The sequence below is a fragment of the Phyllobates terribilis genome, unplaced genomic scaffold (assembly GCF_046119375.1).
Source record: "Phyllobates terribilis strain yellow unplaced genomic scaffold, ASM4611937v1 Scaffold_7__3_contigs__length_470593459, whole genome shotgun sequence".
NCBI classification, from domain to species: Eukaryota; Metazoa; Chordata; class Amphibia; order Anura; family Dendrobatidae; genus Phyllobates; species Phyllobates terribilis.
Window position 1 is genome coordinate 403,262,909 of NW_027362767.1, and position 16,277 is coordinate 403,279,185.

General features: G+C 41.3%; 1 protein-coding gene across 1 annotated transcript in view; it reads left to right on the forward strand.

The window, feature by feature from the left end:
- The window catches only part of LOC141155039 (uncharacterized), a 34,666-nt gene extending 19,402 nt beyond the window's left edge, over window positions 1–15,264 (forward strand). The window contains exons 2-12 of the mRNA XM_073641656.1: window positions 2,180–3,823; window positions 4,088–4,238; window positions 4,313–4,498; window positions 4,583–4,720; window positions 6,351–6,545; window positions 6,902–7,124; window positions 7,214–7,419; window positions 8,775–8,838; window positions 11,019–11,215; window positions 13,605–13,663; window positions 14,018–15,264. Coding sequence (XP_073497757.1) covers window positions 2,202–3,823; window positions 4,088–4,238; window positions 4,313–4,498; window positions 4,583–4,720; window positions 6,351–6,545; window positions 6,902–7,124; window positions 7,214–7,419; window positions 8,775–8,838; window positions 11,019–11,215; window positions 13,605–13,663; window positions 14,018–14,228 — 3,252 coding nt within the window. The 5' untranslated portion in view covers window positions 2,180–2,201 and the 3' untranslated portion in view covers window positions 14,229–15,264. The remainder of the gene's footprint in view (window positions 1–2,179; window positions 3,824–4,087; window positions 4,239–4,312; window positions 4,499–4,582; window positions 4,721–6,350; window positions 6,546–6,901; window positions 7,125–7,213; window positions 7,420–8,774; window positions 8,839–11,018; window positions 11,216–13,604; window positions 13,664–14,017) is intronic.
- The last annotated feature ends 1,013 nt before the right edge of the window (window positions 15,265–16,277 follow it).

Below are 16,277 nucleotides of genomic sequence, written 5' to 3' on the forward strand. Positions count from 1 at the left end.
GGCACATATACATGGAGAAGGTGTGGAGGACTAAACATTTAGTGGAGCTACAATACCTCCACGGTATTCTCTATTCATCCGTATTATTTGGGATTTTTTGCTTGTTGCTGTCATGATGTGGTGGTACTGGTATCATGATAATATAAGCCCTACCAGTAGAGGGCGCCAGGGTTATACATGGCATTTGTATGTGCTATAGTCACAATATAACCCCCAATTATCCCAGTAATTATTATAATCATGTTTTGTAAATATAAGATCCTGATACGATAATTGCTCTTTCCTAAAATAAGCCTTGTTTTCCTAGTGTGTGGTTCTTAGAGATGATTACATGGTGTGGACATCACATTTGTACCTTAATTATGACATAAGTTGGTCCTAATAAATTTCTTAATGATTTTTTTTTTGGGGGGGGGGCTGGGGGTGTGATTTTCTGATACACAGCTCGATATCTTCTGCAATAAAGTGACTATATTCTATCTGCCTGCAGCCACCACTAGAGGGAGCTCAGGAGCACACTGCATACAGAGTTATTATGGAGCTGAATGTAGACACTGTCCACAGTGATGACAATATTGGATCTTATTTTAGAGTGACTGGTGTAAGAAATTTTTGTCTTGAATCTACAACTCTCAAGATGGCCTCTGCCTGTAGCTGGGACTTGTAGTATCAAAACAGTTGGAATGATAAATGGATAAATGGCTGTACGATAGATCGTGCAGCTATGAGTTGGGGGCTTAGCTGTTAGTCATCCATAAGTGAAGACAGAAACTTTTTATTTATTTATTTTATTTGTGTAAAAATAAAATAAAAGTTTAAAAAAATTGAAAAATAAAAAATAAAAATTGATATATTAATACTAATTCATCAATAGACACCCGCTTATCATTTAACAAAGCTCCTCACTTACACAGGGATGTATCACATATACGACACATATATATATATATATATATATATATATATATATATATATATATATATATATATATGTTGTATCACAAAATAACTCTCACACAGGAGGAAAAATAGAGTTTTTCCCATTTTTAGTTTACAGTTTTTAACTCATTATAAAATCGAATGAGAATTTTTCTTTTTTACTTTTTAAAAGCAAAAAATTACGTTTTGGGGAATTACGTTCCATAGTTGAAAAATAGACAAATGTCCAAGTTCAACCAAGGGATGAGAAAGGGTAAAAAGAAGGGGAGTATATGTTCTCTTTCACGAATGCTCAAAATGCCATGCTCTCTGTAAATACTGCAAGTGTGAATGGCACCCGTTGCTCGCTGAGCGTTGTGTTACGTATTATCTTAGCCGGGACTAGAAAAGCATAACCATACTGTGCCGCTTAAGGCTTAGTGCCCACGATGCAGAAATGAAGCAGAAATTTTCCTGAGCATTTCTGCATCTCCTTGGCAGAAAAACGCATGCAGTTTTTACATGCATTTTTGACGCGTATTTGCATGCGTTTTTCCAATGTATTGTATAGGCAAATACGCATGCAGAAACGCACAAGAATTGGTCATGTCCGTATTTTTTCTGCGAGTAAAATCTGCGCAGAAAAAATACGGACCATGTGCACAGAACTTACAGAATGTCATAGGAAGTCATTGCATGCGGAGATGCTGAGGACTCGCCTAAATGCTACGGGTGCAAGATCAGGTTCCTCGGTGGCAGAGACAGAATGCACAATGCCACAGGATACACACGAAGACCTTCCACATATTTCCTTTAGGTGTGAAAACTTCTTCTAGCAATTTACTGACCTATTTATTTGTGAGATACTATAAACAATGAGGATATGTGATGGAGTTTAGAAATATTATATTGTGATTGCTCTATATATTGTAACTGCACATTTACTAAACTTGGATATGTCATAGAGAACTATCAGCAGCTTAGATTGATAGGGGTCCAGGCGCTGAGACCCTTAATGGAAGAGCAGAAATGCAGAGTAGAGCTCTGTTTTCCTCCGAGCCTAAAGATGGGTTCGATAGAAAGTCTAGACCTTCTTCTTCAGTCTCAAAGGAGAGCTCTGATGCCCCTTTGGTTTACAGAATGGTGAGGACTTGACCCCACCAATAAAAAACCTCTGGTCTGTTTTCATGACGTGTCATCAGTGCTTATATAAAGAGTTATTATACTTAACCGGTCTCTTTTTTTTTTTTTGTTCACACAGGAAGATCCCACATTATGGAGTCATGAGAGAAGAAGACATTATCTTGAAGAGTTGTCCCTCTTTCTCACACCCTGGTTGCCCCTCATCTTCAAATCTATCTGTTCTCACTTCTTTCCCTGTAATAAATTACACTTCCATTTCTTCTCATGAGAATGTCTCATTAATAATAAAATCTAACGCCTCCTCTCCGGCATCCTCCAACTCTTCCTCCATGGCTCCTCAGGATTGTTCTTCATCAGAACTTGCCTCCTCTGTCTCACCACCAAACATTCCCTCCCAAACTGAATCTTCCTTCTTGACACCTTGTGAGAACTCTTCTTCCAGATCCCAAATTGCTTGTTCCTCCATTTCACCTGATCACCGTTCTTCCGTACTGGACCACAACTACTCCACAATGACCTACAGTTCTGAATCCCAGATTGAGTATAACCCATGGTTACCTTTGAATGGCTTCTCTTCTATGAATTGTTCTTCTATGTCACAACCTGCCTTATTTCCCTCTACGTCACCTCAAAACTGTTCCTGTCTAACTCATTGTTCATCTACTTCCATGTCACAAGTGACATATTCTTCTTTATTGCCTCAGAGCTGCAAATCCCTATCTGAACACCCTCAATGTCCCAATACACCTCAAATAAATGGAGCCTCTACATCTAGAACTAACAACCACTCTATATCTCCTTTGTATTCTTCCTCTCACTATGATATACTCCCTACAGAAGACCCCATTGACTTCCTACCTATATCCATATCTGATAACTCTATAGTATCTGAGTATGGCTGGTCTTCTACATCAACACTCAACTTCCAGCCGGCCAACCAACATGCCAAATCCATTCAGGAACAACATAGCAAATCCCTTTCTGATGATTGCTCTTCTGACCCCTCTATTTCGACTGCCCATATTACCTGCATTTGCACTTGTGAATTGGCCACTGACGTCCACCCTGAGATTTCTTCATCTTATCTTCATTCTTATCTTCCAAATTCTCCAGTCAATAATGACTACCTCCTGTCTTCTAGTGTTGACCTTTCGACTGTTAATAGTTCTGGAGCACCTTTTCCTAGTCCACAACAAAGCCCACATCCTTTGCAATCACAAAACTATTTAGATCAGTCAAACATCATCACTCTCAACAATGGGGTTACTTCTCCTCAAGTGAACGCTGAAACCCACTCATATGGACAATTTACTTCCACTGACCACGACGACATGAACTTTGACCTTCTCAATCCATGGTCTATCCAGAGCTTTCAGTCTCCGACTGTTCCTCAGATTGATGTGGTTTCCAACAATGATGATCTAACCGTTGACCATCTAACTATTAATGGATACTATAGCGCTCATTTGCCTCCGGACTCCACTTGCGGCTGCTCTCTTCCCAACTCTGTTGACTCTTTGGCCAATAGTAAAGTTCTGAATTTTTCTTCTTCTAACACTCCTCCTGCTCAAGACTCTATGTGTCCCAACTCTACAGACTATGATGTGGCTACCAATTCACATGAAAAACATCCCAAAATGCTCCATATGTGTCTTCACGCCTTCTCTTCTGGAACAACACCTAAGTATCTTCCATTCTCTGAAGATGAGAACCAAGCTCAAGAATGTGACATTTGCAATGCGTCACTGGAAAATAAAGTTCGGTGAGTGACACCATAGTCATGGATGTCCATATCATATGGGCAATGTGGCAATTGAACAAAGGGTGGTCTCATCCCATTTGGTATGAGTAGAGAGAATCTATCCACTCTCTAAGGTGGGGAATTAGCTCCAGAGTCATGGAAAGGGGGTGCAAGGCATGTCTGTGCTGGGTGGCAAAACTGGATACCGTAATGAAGGGCATGTCAATATTTTCCATCTCAATGGTTTCTTTCATTAATGTTCTATTCTCCCCATGTTCTACCTAGCATGGATCAGGACAGACTACTTTGTGAACACTTTCTAGACTCGCTCTCTCGTTTTGAAGATTGGCTGCAGACTGCCCAGGTGGCTACATCTCCAGAAAACCCATACAAGACACTTCACCAAGAAGCCAAGCTGGCACTGAGGAAGTACGAGGTAATGAGCACCAAATTTGGTTTTCTATAGTTTAACCAATAAACCGTTTATAACCGATATTTCCATCATCCTAGGTTATACTGACAGAAATACGGGAAAAACTATTAGACCTGGAGTCTCTAAACAGACAATACTGGAGACTCACGCAGACCCCACAGCAGACGCTGCTTCCCAGTGTCCTCCGAAGTAGGATGCAGGAGGTCAACGCGCTCTGGCACAGTCTGCAGGGGGAGGCGGAAACATTGCACAGGACATTGAAGGTATGTCAAAATCTTTGCAAGGAATAAAGTCAACAGAAGAATTTAGGAAGATGCAGCCGCTGATTTTCCATAATCCTCCCATAGACTAGAGTCCAGCAGAGGGAAGACTTTGAAACTGACCAGGATGAGATGAAACTATGTTTGACGGAGATGGACCTAGAATTATCCAATGTAGAGTATATCTATGGGGGCAACTCCACAGAAAAAATACAACAGCTAAAGGTAATGAAAGCAAGGCAATGGGGATGTCAGTATATGTACAAGGTTACAGAAAAATATTCAATGTGTCCACCTTATCATAATGATGGATGGTATGATAAGTAGAAAAACTTCCATCCTAATTTGCATCTTTATTCTAAAAATTCTCAATTCACAAGTAAAATGTGCCCTTAGCGAATACAGATTTTGCCATTACTGAAATAGGAAATGACAGTTGGTGCTCATAAAGTTCTATGGAGAACTGTTACTGTCGTTTCAGCAGAATGTCTGTGTCTTCCTCTAGCTCCTCCCTCCTCCATAGGGACCAACTGTCATTTCCTATCTCAGCAATGGGAAAATATAACTTCACTGAATACAAATTTTACCCAGTAATTGAGGGTGAAAGATCAGTCCTGGAGGAGAAAGAAGCAGATTTCTATGATAAAATATATTACAAAGTTGGTTATTTTCAATTATACTATTGATTTATGAAATAAAAATTTAAATGATGGTACCTGATCCCTACAATGCCCAGGGAAAGAATCACCCGGATGGCACAATTCACCCTCCACCCCCTATCCTATGACTTTGGTTAGGATTGAAGTGTTCAGTTGATCCCAGGACTTGGGTGTCCTAAACTGGTGCAGTGACTCCTTTTTTGGAGTGGTTGGAGTTTTGGTTGCTGTAGGACAAGACAGTAGGAAAGTCGCTACAAACATATCAGGAAGGGTTAAACGATAAGGAACATGGATTCCTGATAGTAATCAAACTGGCAGTGGTTGGTAGCAGAGATCGGGTGGAATCACATGTGCTACTGGGGAAAGTGATGGGACCATAGTGAGATATGGCAAGTGTCCGGTAACAGATCTGGCAGAGCCAGGGTGCAGTGACCTAGAGAACCCGGAAATGTGTTTTAAAACAAGCCAGGGATCGGGAAATTGAGGCCAAACGAGATTATATTTTGGAACAGTAGAGGATCAAATAGAGCAGTTTGGGCAGCGGGATCACAACAGCGCTAACAAAAAAAGCGAATTCTTTTTTTTTTGCTAATTTCATATCACTAGAGATGAGCGAATCGATTGCGAGGACCCTGGTCCACCGGCCAGGTCTGTATTCCATGGCCGCTGGACAGGAGTCCTACAAACTGTCTGCTACCTATGGGCATTCTCGGCTCCTTTTCTGATTAGCCAGCCGGCGATATCGTGTGTGGGTCACTCAACAGTAATGACATGCAAGGCCGGCTAATCAAAAGAGGAGGCGGATATGCCGGCAGGTAGGAGGCTGTTTGCAGGGCTCCCGGAATACTGACCTGACCGCTGGACCAGAGTCCTGCTAATTAATTTGCGCTTCTTTACATATAACCCCTGCAACTCAGATACCATAAAATGGCACCAAAGTTGGCCCCATGGCCGTCCCTCAAATGTAATGAAAAAAGTATTTTCTGCCAGACCACAACTATTGTAAAAAATCTATATAAAACAATTCATTTCACATTATTTACAGGTTTTAGCCTAAAAAAATGTTCAGTTTTTTTAATAATATTTATATTATTGGTAATTCATCAATCCTAGAATAACTTGTCATTTCAACAGTGCCTTATATCCGGCACATTCCAGTATAAATATTACAGCTTGAGTCAATAATTAATTTCTAGGCCTTCCAGGAGGATGTTTGGAGCAACATGAAAAGGGTGGAAGGTCTTCTGGAGCGAGGAGACCAGCTAATAGATAATAGTGATCCTCTGGACGCTGCGGACCTAGAGGTGGAGATGACAGAATTAGGATCATACTGTCAACAGATCTACATTCGCCTCTCTCGGTTGCAGAAGAGACTTGTGAGCACCAGACTGGTATGTCAGCATCCATTATAAGTGGGGATGGAGTGCAGATGTCAAAACAAGAAGTATGAGGGATAGCATTGAATGAAGGGATCAGGTACAGAGCAAAAATGCATTTTTAGATGCCTCTGAAATGTGAACGTTGGGAATTAACCTGACTGTCTGGGGTAGTGCATTCCAGAAAAATGATGCAGCACAAGAGAAATTTCCGAGATTAAAAATGGGAGGTTCGGATTATGAAAGATGCTAAACTTAGATCATAGTCAGAACATAGTCCATGGGTAAGTTGGTAGACAGGGATGTGGCGGATATACGGAGCATTGCAGCAGATGGTATCAATTACCAGTATTCTTAATTTTCTCTTGAAGGTATTTGAGGATGACTTCTTGGATGGAGCTATTGAACATTTATCATCGGGCTCTTCAGATGTGTTTTTAGATCTAGACATAGAGGATGGAGACGTATTAGGTCCAGTTAATGTTCCTGTAACCAGTTCAGCATTGCCTGTTGACCTGGAGTGGGACCCATTAGGTGATGTTGGAAGATCTAGTTCTCATGATGGCCAAGAGTCTTTCTACACAGCTACCTCCGGTATATAATCACTTGTATGAACTCGTCTAATCTGATAACCCTTTTATTTTTGATTCAGATTAATAATTTTAGTGCCATTCCTATCTCAGCACCTTGGAAGCTTCCCCAGAAGAGTGAGGGATCTCGGAGCAGTCTCAGCTCATATTCCGGTATTACAAATTCCAACATGAGAAGACAAGAAACCAAGGAAACTTTGGAAGATATCAGTAACGACCATCCTTCACTCCGGGACACTTGTCATTTCGAGTGGAGTCAAGAACAGATTCACGGCCAAGTACAGATGGAATATACATCAGTAAGTACCATTTTTTCTCTTTATTGGCATATTCTTAGGACCTTAAAGGGCCTTAATGTGAACACGTTAGACTTAAGTCAGTTTTGGTGGAATGGCTGACCATTTAATGTGTATCGAGACCTCATGAATTTCCCTCAGTAGATGATGTTGGGGAAAAGAAAGGTCTGGCATGTGGAAGTTCAACATCCAAACCTTTTGTTCGTAGGGGAGATAAGCTGATGTCGGATGTGTTTGTCAGTGGCTTATTCCCAACGCCATACTGATAACACTCCCAACTGTGATTTTCCCAACAAGTCGCCTTTACCTTTGTGCCTAAGTTCTATCCCTTATTTTGAAACGCCCCACCAACATTTCCATCTTTGAGGATTCTGTCTTCCAATGGTGGTTCAGACCTGGTTACTTCCAAGCCATCCAATTCTCAGCTCTCCTTCGAGAGCGCCTACATTGTAAGTCCATGCCCCTTTGGTTTTTCGAGAGCAAACCAACTCCATAATTTCGTTTTCTTCTTTGCCCCATCTCTCAGCTTCCATTCACCCCAAATCAGCTTTTCACACATTATGCCTTGGCATGGATTCATTGAGACATACATAATCAGTCATTTATGCCATTTTGTTGCCTTCCTACTTAATTGGAAGGGGGACTTGGACATGTTCTTTCCTGATGTCCAGATCTTCAGAATCTACAGCTCAGCACATGGTTCCTCTATCTCTAGTCGGTTGTAGGACATTAATAGCTTTCCAGATGGTATCGAGTCCCTTCTAAATTATACAGGATGATGCCCAATATTCTTGCACATTGTTGCTGATGCTAGAATGCTTCATATTTTTTGGAATTGTCTTAGATTTCATGCTACTTTCTAGTGGAAAGTATGGAGAATAGCCTTCTCCTTCACTAACAGCTGCATACCATTCTTTCCTGCCTTTTTTCTACTTCACCACAATGACATCTCTTTAAAGTCCTATAGGGCATCAATCAAAAGACACCTTGTTACCTTGTTATCGCTTCCAGGACCTGGGAGCCAGCGATGTTGAGACGTCCAGATCTGCCCTTTCTCAAACTCTGGTTTCACAAGATTGGACACCTTTGATGCATAGGGGATCTCACTTCCCAAATCAATAACCACTGTCACATTAATCTCATAACCTGACGAAGGAGTTACTTCAACCCTGAAAGCATATCTGACATGATCATTTTGGAAGGACAGTTGCATAGCCATGGGGATTGTATATGTTATAGTGACAACTGGACCCCTTGCCATATCCACAACTACATGAAATATTCAATGACTTTACAAATTTGCTTTGCTTACCTTGTACAAATCCTGAAATATAGTGTGCACCATTCTATCCCTATAGGCGCGGCACAGCTCTCTGCTGCCACTGGAGACGGGCACGGGACAAGACATGATCCCGTGTTCTGGTGAGTGTCCTACAAGCATGAAGATCTGTGGTCGGACATCATGGGGCTTATCCACCAAGCACCTAGCTTCTCCTCATTCAGACAGCCGTGACTTTATATTATATCTGTATTTATGTAATGATTGAAAACAAAATTACAGACCTATATATTGTGTGGTGTGTGTGTATATATGTATATATTTATGTATTTATAGATATATACACACAGTCATGGCCGAAAGTGTTGGCATCCTTGAAATTATTCCAGAAAATGAAGTATGTCTCCCAAGAAAATTATTGCAATTACACATGTTTTGTTATACACATGTTTATTTCCTTTGTGTATATTGGAACAAAGCAAAAAAAAAAAAACTAGAAAAAAAGGCAAATTGGACATAATTTCACACAAAACCCTTAAAATGGTCCGGACAAAGAGAATGAGGACATGAAGAACAGAAAGAGGAGAAGAGAACTGTCTGAGGACTTGAGAACCAAAATTGCTGAACAGCATCAACAATCTCAAGGTTACAAGTCCATCTCCAGAGATCTTGATGTTCCTTTGTCCTTGGTGCGCAACATAATCAAGAAGTTTACAACTCATGGCACTGTAGCTAATCTCCCTGGACGTGGATGGGAGAGAAAACTTGATGAAAGGTTGCAACACAGGATAATCCGAATGGTGGATAAGCAGCCTCAATCAAGTTCCAAAGAAATTCAAGCTGTTCTGCAGGCTCAGGGAGCATCAGTGTCAGCGCGATCTATCCGCCGACATTTGAATGAAATGAAACGCTATGGCTGGAGACCCAGGAGGACCCACTGCTGACAGAGAAAATGCTAGATTGCAGTTTGCCAAAATGTACCTGAGTAAGACCAAATCCTTTTGGCAAAGTGACTTGTGGTAAAGCACATCATTCTACTGTTTACCGAAAACAGATTGATGCCTACAAAGAAAAGAACACAGTACCTACAGTCAAATATGGTGGAGGTTCAAAGATGTTTTTGGGTTGTTTTGCTGCCTCTGGCACTGGGTGCCTTCACTGTGTGCAAGGCATCATGAAATCTGAAGATTACCAAAGGATTTTGGGTCGCAATGTAGTGCCCAGTGTCAGAAAGCTGAGTTTGCGTCCAAGGTCATGGGTCTTCCAGCAGGACAATGACCCCAAACATACTTCAAGAAGCCCCCAGAAATGGATGAAAACAAAGCGCTGGAGAGTTCTGAAGTGGCAGCAAGGAGGCTGGATATAAATCCCATTGATCACCTGTGGAGAGATCTTAAAATTGCTGTTATTAGATGGCACCCTTCAAATATGAGAGACCTGGAGCTGTTTGTAAGAAGAAGAGTGGCCCAAAATTCCAGTTGAGAGGTGTAAGAAGCTTGTTGATGGTTATAGGAAGCGATTGATTGCAGTTATTTATTCCAAAGGGTGTGCAACCAAATATTAAGTTGAAGGTGCCAACAATTTTGTCCGGCCCATTTTGGGGGTTTTGTGTGAAATTATCTCCGATTTGCCTTTATTTCTCTGTTTTTTTTGTGTTGTTCCAATATACACAAAGGAAATAAACGCGTGTATAACATAATGTGCGTAACTGCAATACATTTCTGGGAGAAATACCTTATTTTTCAGATTATAAGATGCACTTTTTCCCCCAAAATTTGACGGGGAAGATTGGAGGTGCATCTTATAATCCAAATGTAGCTTACAGGCTGCGGTGGAGCTGAGTCCAAGGGTCGCTGCTGCTGGAGGCTTCTGGCTTTGGCGTCAGGAGTGGGGCGATGTTGTGGGTCACAGACTGGTAGGAGGGGGTGTTCAGCAGTGCGGGGACTCTGACGACATTTTGTGAAAGCCCGGAACCCCCGCACTTTCCATGCTTTTGAATGCGGTGGACTCCGTGAAAATGACCACCGAAGGCAGCGCATGCGCATTTTCCTGGAGTTCACCGCATTCAAAAGCATGGAAAGTGCGGGGGTTCCGGGCTTTCCTAAAATGTTGGTGGAGCCCCCACACTACCAAACACCATCAGGTAAGCTACCATAAAAGCGTATTATAAGACGCACCACCATTTCATTAAAAAATATTTTTTTCCTATTTTCCTCCCCAAAATTTGGGGTGCGTCTTATAATGCGCAAAATACCTTACTTAATTTTCATTAACAACATTGCAGCCGCTTGAAGAGTAATTTCACTTTTGTCTTGGGTTTCAGTTTCCTTCCCCGGAGATCAGCCAGACTCTGGAAGTACGATGGACGATCACTTTACTTTCCTTGGATTTTCAAGAAAACCCCCTGATCCATTGAGCCCATTGACTTCTCATACAGAGGTGATTGACGGCCAGTTACAGACAAACTGCTCTGGACAGAGGAGACGTCAGAGAAAGAAGAAGCGAGTGACGCGTAATCTTGTAAGATACAAATCATGGGTATTCTTCTCATATTTGTATAATAGAAAATATTTCAGATATTATAGGGGATTATCCCACAAGTCACAATTATCGGTGGAAGTTCGAATAATGGGACCACCACCAATCCTGAATAAGGTCTGAAGGGCTATTTACTTCTATGGGAGTAGTAATAAATGGAGCAGTGGTCAAGAATGTGCGCTACCATTCCATTCATACACCGGACCGACCGCTATATTCATGATCAGTGAGGATCTAAGTGGTGGAAACCAAAAATATCATAGATTTATCAGCTATCCTGTGCATAAGGTGACCCAATGAGTCATAACCTTTTCAGTTCTTCTTGCTCCGAATTTTTGAAAATGGCTGATTGCATGTAGGGCCAATATAATAGCTCCAAAAGTAACGTCAGTCCTAGAGAGGTGGAGAGCAATAAGATAACCACCTTCTTTACGGCTGACCTCTTACTCTACCCATCTCTGGCAGCCAGGATGGTCGCCATTTCATGCTTCATGATAACCAGGAGATATGTAATTTATGATATCGGCAGAGGGAAAAGAGGCAGACTATGGAGCTAATTCATCATTTTATTTTTTTTTAAACATATTTGTTCTTAACCCCTTCATCCCCTGGCCATTTTCCATTTTTGCGCTTTCATTTTTTGCTCCCCTTCTTCCCAGAGCCATAACTTTTTTATTTTTCCATCAATATGGCCATGTGAAGTCTTGTTATTTGCATGAGGAGTTCTACTTTTGAACGAAACCATTGGTTTTACCATATTGTGTACTGGAAAATGGGAAAAAAAAATTCCAAATGTGGTAAAACTGCAAAAAAAAAATGTAATTCCACAGGTGTTTTTTTATTACCATGTTCACTAAATGCTAAAACTGACCTGCCATTATGATTCTCCAGGTCATTACGAGTTTGTAGACACCAAACATGTATAGGTTCTTTTTTATTTAAGTGGTGAAAAAAAAAATCCAAAGTTTGTTAAAAAAAAAAAAATATGTCGCTATTTTCTGAGAGCCATAGCGTCTCCATTTTTCGGGATCTGGGGCCGGGTGAGGGCTTATTTATTGCGCACCGAGCTGAAGTTTTTATTGATACCATTTTAGGGTAGATACGATGTTTTTATCACCCGGTATTGCATTTTATTGTAATGTTGTGGCGACCAAAAACAACATAATTCTGGGGTTTTGATCTTTTTTTTCTCATTACGCCGTTTATTGATCGGATTAATTCTTTTTTTATATTGATAGATCGGCCGATTCTGAACGCGGCGATACCAAATATGTGTATACCGGTATTTGATTTTTTTTTATTGTTTTATTTTGAATGGGGCAAAAGGGGGGTGATATAAACTTTTCTGATTGCCTGTATGTAGCAGAAATGCTCACTTGCTATGAGCGCTGACCACTAGGCGGCGCTCATAGCCTCCTGGCAATGACAACCGCAGGGTTTCCTACAGACACCGGGTTGTCATGCCAAACCATCGGTGACCTGCGATCTTGTGACACGGGCGCCGATGGTCGGGACTAGTGACGTCCTTGCGCCGTGGTCATGTTAAAAGCAGCTGTCAGAGATTGACAGCGGCATTTAACATGTTAACAGCCATGAGTGGATCACGATTCCACCTGCAGCTGTTAAGGGCACATGACAGCTGATCAGATGAACTGTCATGTCCCCAGAAAGGTGCGGGCTCATCGCCGAAGCACGCGCCAAAGGGAGAGACACAACCTGTGCCATACATGTACGGCACAAGTTGGAAAGGAGTTAAAGGGGACCTGTCACTTGTCATAAATATGTCATTTATTTACCTGGTGTAAATGCCGCTGTTCTCCTGAATCCGGCGCTGTTTTTCTTTTGTTCCTGCGCCTCTCTGTCCCTGAGATATGACCTCCTCTTCCCTGTATGTAAATTGAGTCTTGTTAGCAAAGGGGGCGTGGTCATCAACTCTTTTCTGTTAGCATGACCACACCTAGATTACTATACAGGGAAGAGGAGGTCATATCTCAGGAACGGAGAGGCACAGGAAGAAAAGAAAAACAGCGCCGGATTCAGGAGAACAGCGGCATTTACACCAGGTAAAAAGAATTACATATTTATTGCAGTTGACAATTGTGTAGTTCTTAACCATTCTACATCATTGTATTGCATTGTTTCCATGTATTTGTAGTCTTATGAATGAAAAACTTCCCTACCTTTCCACCAGGGGGCATTGATAATCAAAAGTTGGCAGAAGCCAGTGACATCATCAAGTCATAAACTATCTCAGTGATGTCATAGTTGTCACTTACATAATAAGCTGCAATGAAAAAAAAGTCTGACATCACAACCTCAATCTAGTTTTTTTTTCCAGATCTTGCTTTCATGTATGCTTTTTATGTTGTAGGACACAAAGGGAACTCTCAAGCCTACAAAGCCGGACGTGTCTATTCTCATGGAGAACGGGTACGAATCTCTTTGATTCCGGTTTCATACTGTAACGATTATGAGTAGCATATTTACAGGGGTTGTACAGGATTTGAAAAACATGGCTGCTTTATTTAGTGAACAGCGCCACTCTTGTCCACAGGTTATTTGTGGTATAGCAGCTCAGTCCTGGTGTTTTGTAGGGGTTATTTTTGCAAAAGTAAGGACCTGATCTGTGCGGGTCTGACCATATCTGATATTGATGACCTAAACTGGAAATAGGTTATCAACATAACACCTGGAATCAGTGCGCAATGAGTGCCCCCTAGTGGCAACACTAATGATTGCTGTTAGCTTTGTATTCAGTTGCTAACCCCCAAAAATCTTTTTCAGGGATGAATTGTACCGCCTGGGCCTGCACAAAACCTCCTACAGGCCTTCATGTTCCCTTTGCTTCTGGATTAAGCGTCTGGCCTTTGCTTCAGTTTTGCTCCTGATCCTTGTTACTTCTCTTCTGTTTCCGTGGGGTCATCAAACCTGCCCTTCCAAACGTTTCACCTGGTCTCTGATGCTATCGTATGTGAACGGACCTCCACCGACGTAAAAACAAGACTTGGGTGACACCTGAAGAACTTTCTGAGGAACCTTCAGATTTGTTGTATTTAGTGTAATGTAGATACAAGTGTCCGCGACCTTCTTAAAAAAAATCACATTAATTCAGAAGAATATGTCCCTAGAAGACTAAATTGGGACACCAACAGCTGCAAAGAGCGTCTCTCTATCAGGAGGATCTAACACATCATTAAAAAGACAATTTATTTCAATAGGTGCCTTGTAATACTTCACTTCTCCTGTGGAGGCAGTGCAGGAAAAACAATCAGCTGCTGCCAGGTTTTCCTCCAGATTACAGTTGAGGTCCGGGAAGCTGGAGGCCATGCTGTTGACCAAAAGGAGTTGTCAAACTTTTAGAGGGAGTCATTTTAGGACATGGAACCTGGAGATGACTCAAAAGAAAAAGACTTATAATAAAAGTTGTGGGGACAGGCAGCTAGAACCTGATATGGTCCCAGCTGCCCGTCCCCACAACTTTTATCATGAAGATAAGGGACCAGGAAAGATGACTACTTAAATCCCTGGATTGATAAGGGTCTGGAAGGTATTTAAAAAATAAAATGGACAACTCTTTTAAAGTCTGCCCACTTTAGTCCAGGCCTTAGCTCATTAGGACTGGCTCGCAAAATTAAGGACCTGAGCAAATAGAGAGGAAGACTGTGATGAATAGTATGTCTGGATGTATTGTATATATGGCAGGTGTGTAAAGTATATTTATTAAATGTCCTAGTGACTGCCTATTAGCGCTTTATGCTGTGTATAGAGCTTTTATAGTAGACATCTTATTTCTACCTCTTCCCAGGATTTCCCTTTCATGATATTATGTATAAAAAATAAACTTGAAATAAATTTGATTTTTCCTTCAAAATGTAAAACGTGATGCATCTGTGGATGTCCTTCTTCATCAACACGTTGGTTTACCTGTAAAAGCAGCAGTTTGTGCTTCAGAGCTGCTGTTACTTAACAGTAACTATACTTTTATTTATTTTTAATATTTTTGTCCAGCATGGAAAGTTAACAAACCTTGCAAATCACTTTATTAAGGGATTTGTCTTTATTCCTATATAAAATAAAATGCAAGTGGCTTCCACCCCTGACTTTTCCCCGGTTTATTTTCCTGCCTTTAGCTGTATTTATATCAGAACGTACTCATGTGGAGTACAGATGATGGCAGTGATGGGTCAGCTCAGCTCCTGGGTCTAATTCTGGGGATAACTAGCTGCAGGAGATTGTTCTGGTAAGCTGAACACTCAGAGGATACAGGCGCTGAGTGACCCATCACTGCCATCATCTGTACTCCACATGAGTACGTTCTCATTTCAATGCAGCTGAAGGCAGGAAATTAGACTGGGGAAAAGTTGGGGATGGAAGCCACTTGCATTTTTTTTTTTTTACAGGAATGAAGACAAATCCCTTAATAAAGGGATTTGCAAAGTTTCACACCTTTGTATGCAGGAAAAAAAAATACATAGACTCCAAAAGACTTACTCATAGGGAATTTAGATTTAGACTGTGACGATGACGTCTATAAAGCGCTGTGGAAATGAATGGTGCTATGTAAGTGAGTGAAATAAATAAAGTGTAGAAAAATAAAGTTCAGTTCCTTATTTAAAGGGATTGTCTGCGTGTATAATGTTAATGAGGTGTCCTTAGGATAGGACATCAGTGTCAGATTGGCGGAGGTCCCACACCCGGCAGCTGTTATTAGCAATAGCGATGTCCTGGATGTAGACATGGAATGCAGCTGAAGAGCGCAGCTCTGCACTGTGCAGCTGACACTGCTGAGAATTACGAATTTTCTCCTTCCCTACGTTTCACCGTATCTGTCCGACTTGAGTATGTTAAGGAACATTTTACTTGGTGCAATGATAAAGTTACTAAATCATCATCGATCATCATTACCGGCAATTGATCTCCACCTGGAAAAGGGCCCTTACCAGCTTGTGTGGTTACTTTGATTTCTTAATAATGGAGTAACACTTCTACCCTGACGCAGGAAGCCTAAAGGATCTATACTCTGGAGCTAGTAATGGAAACTCCT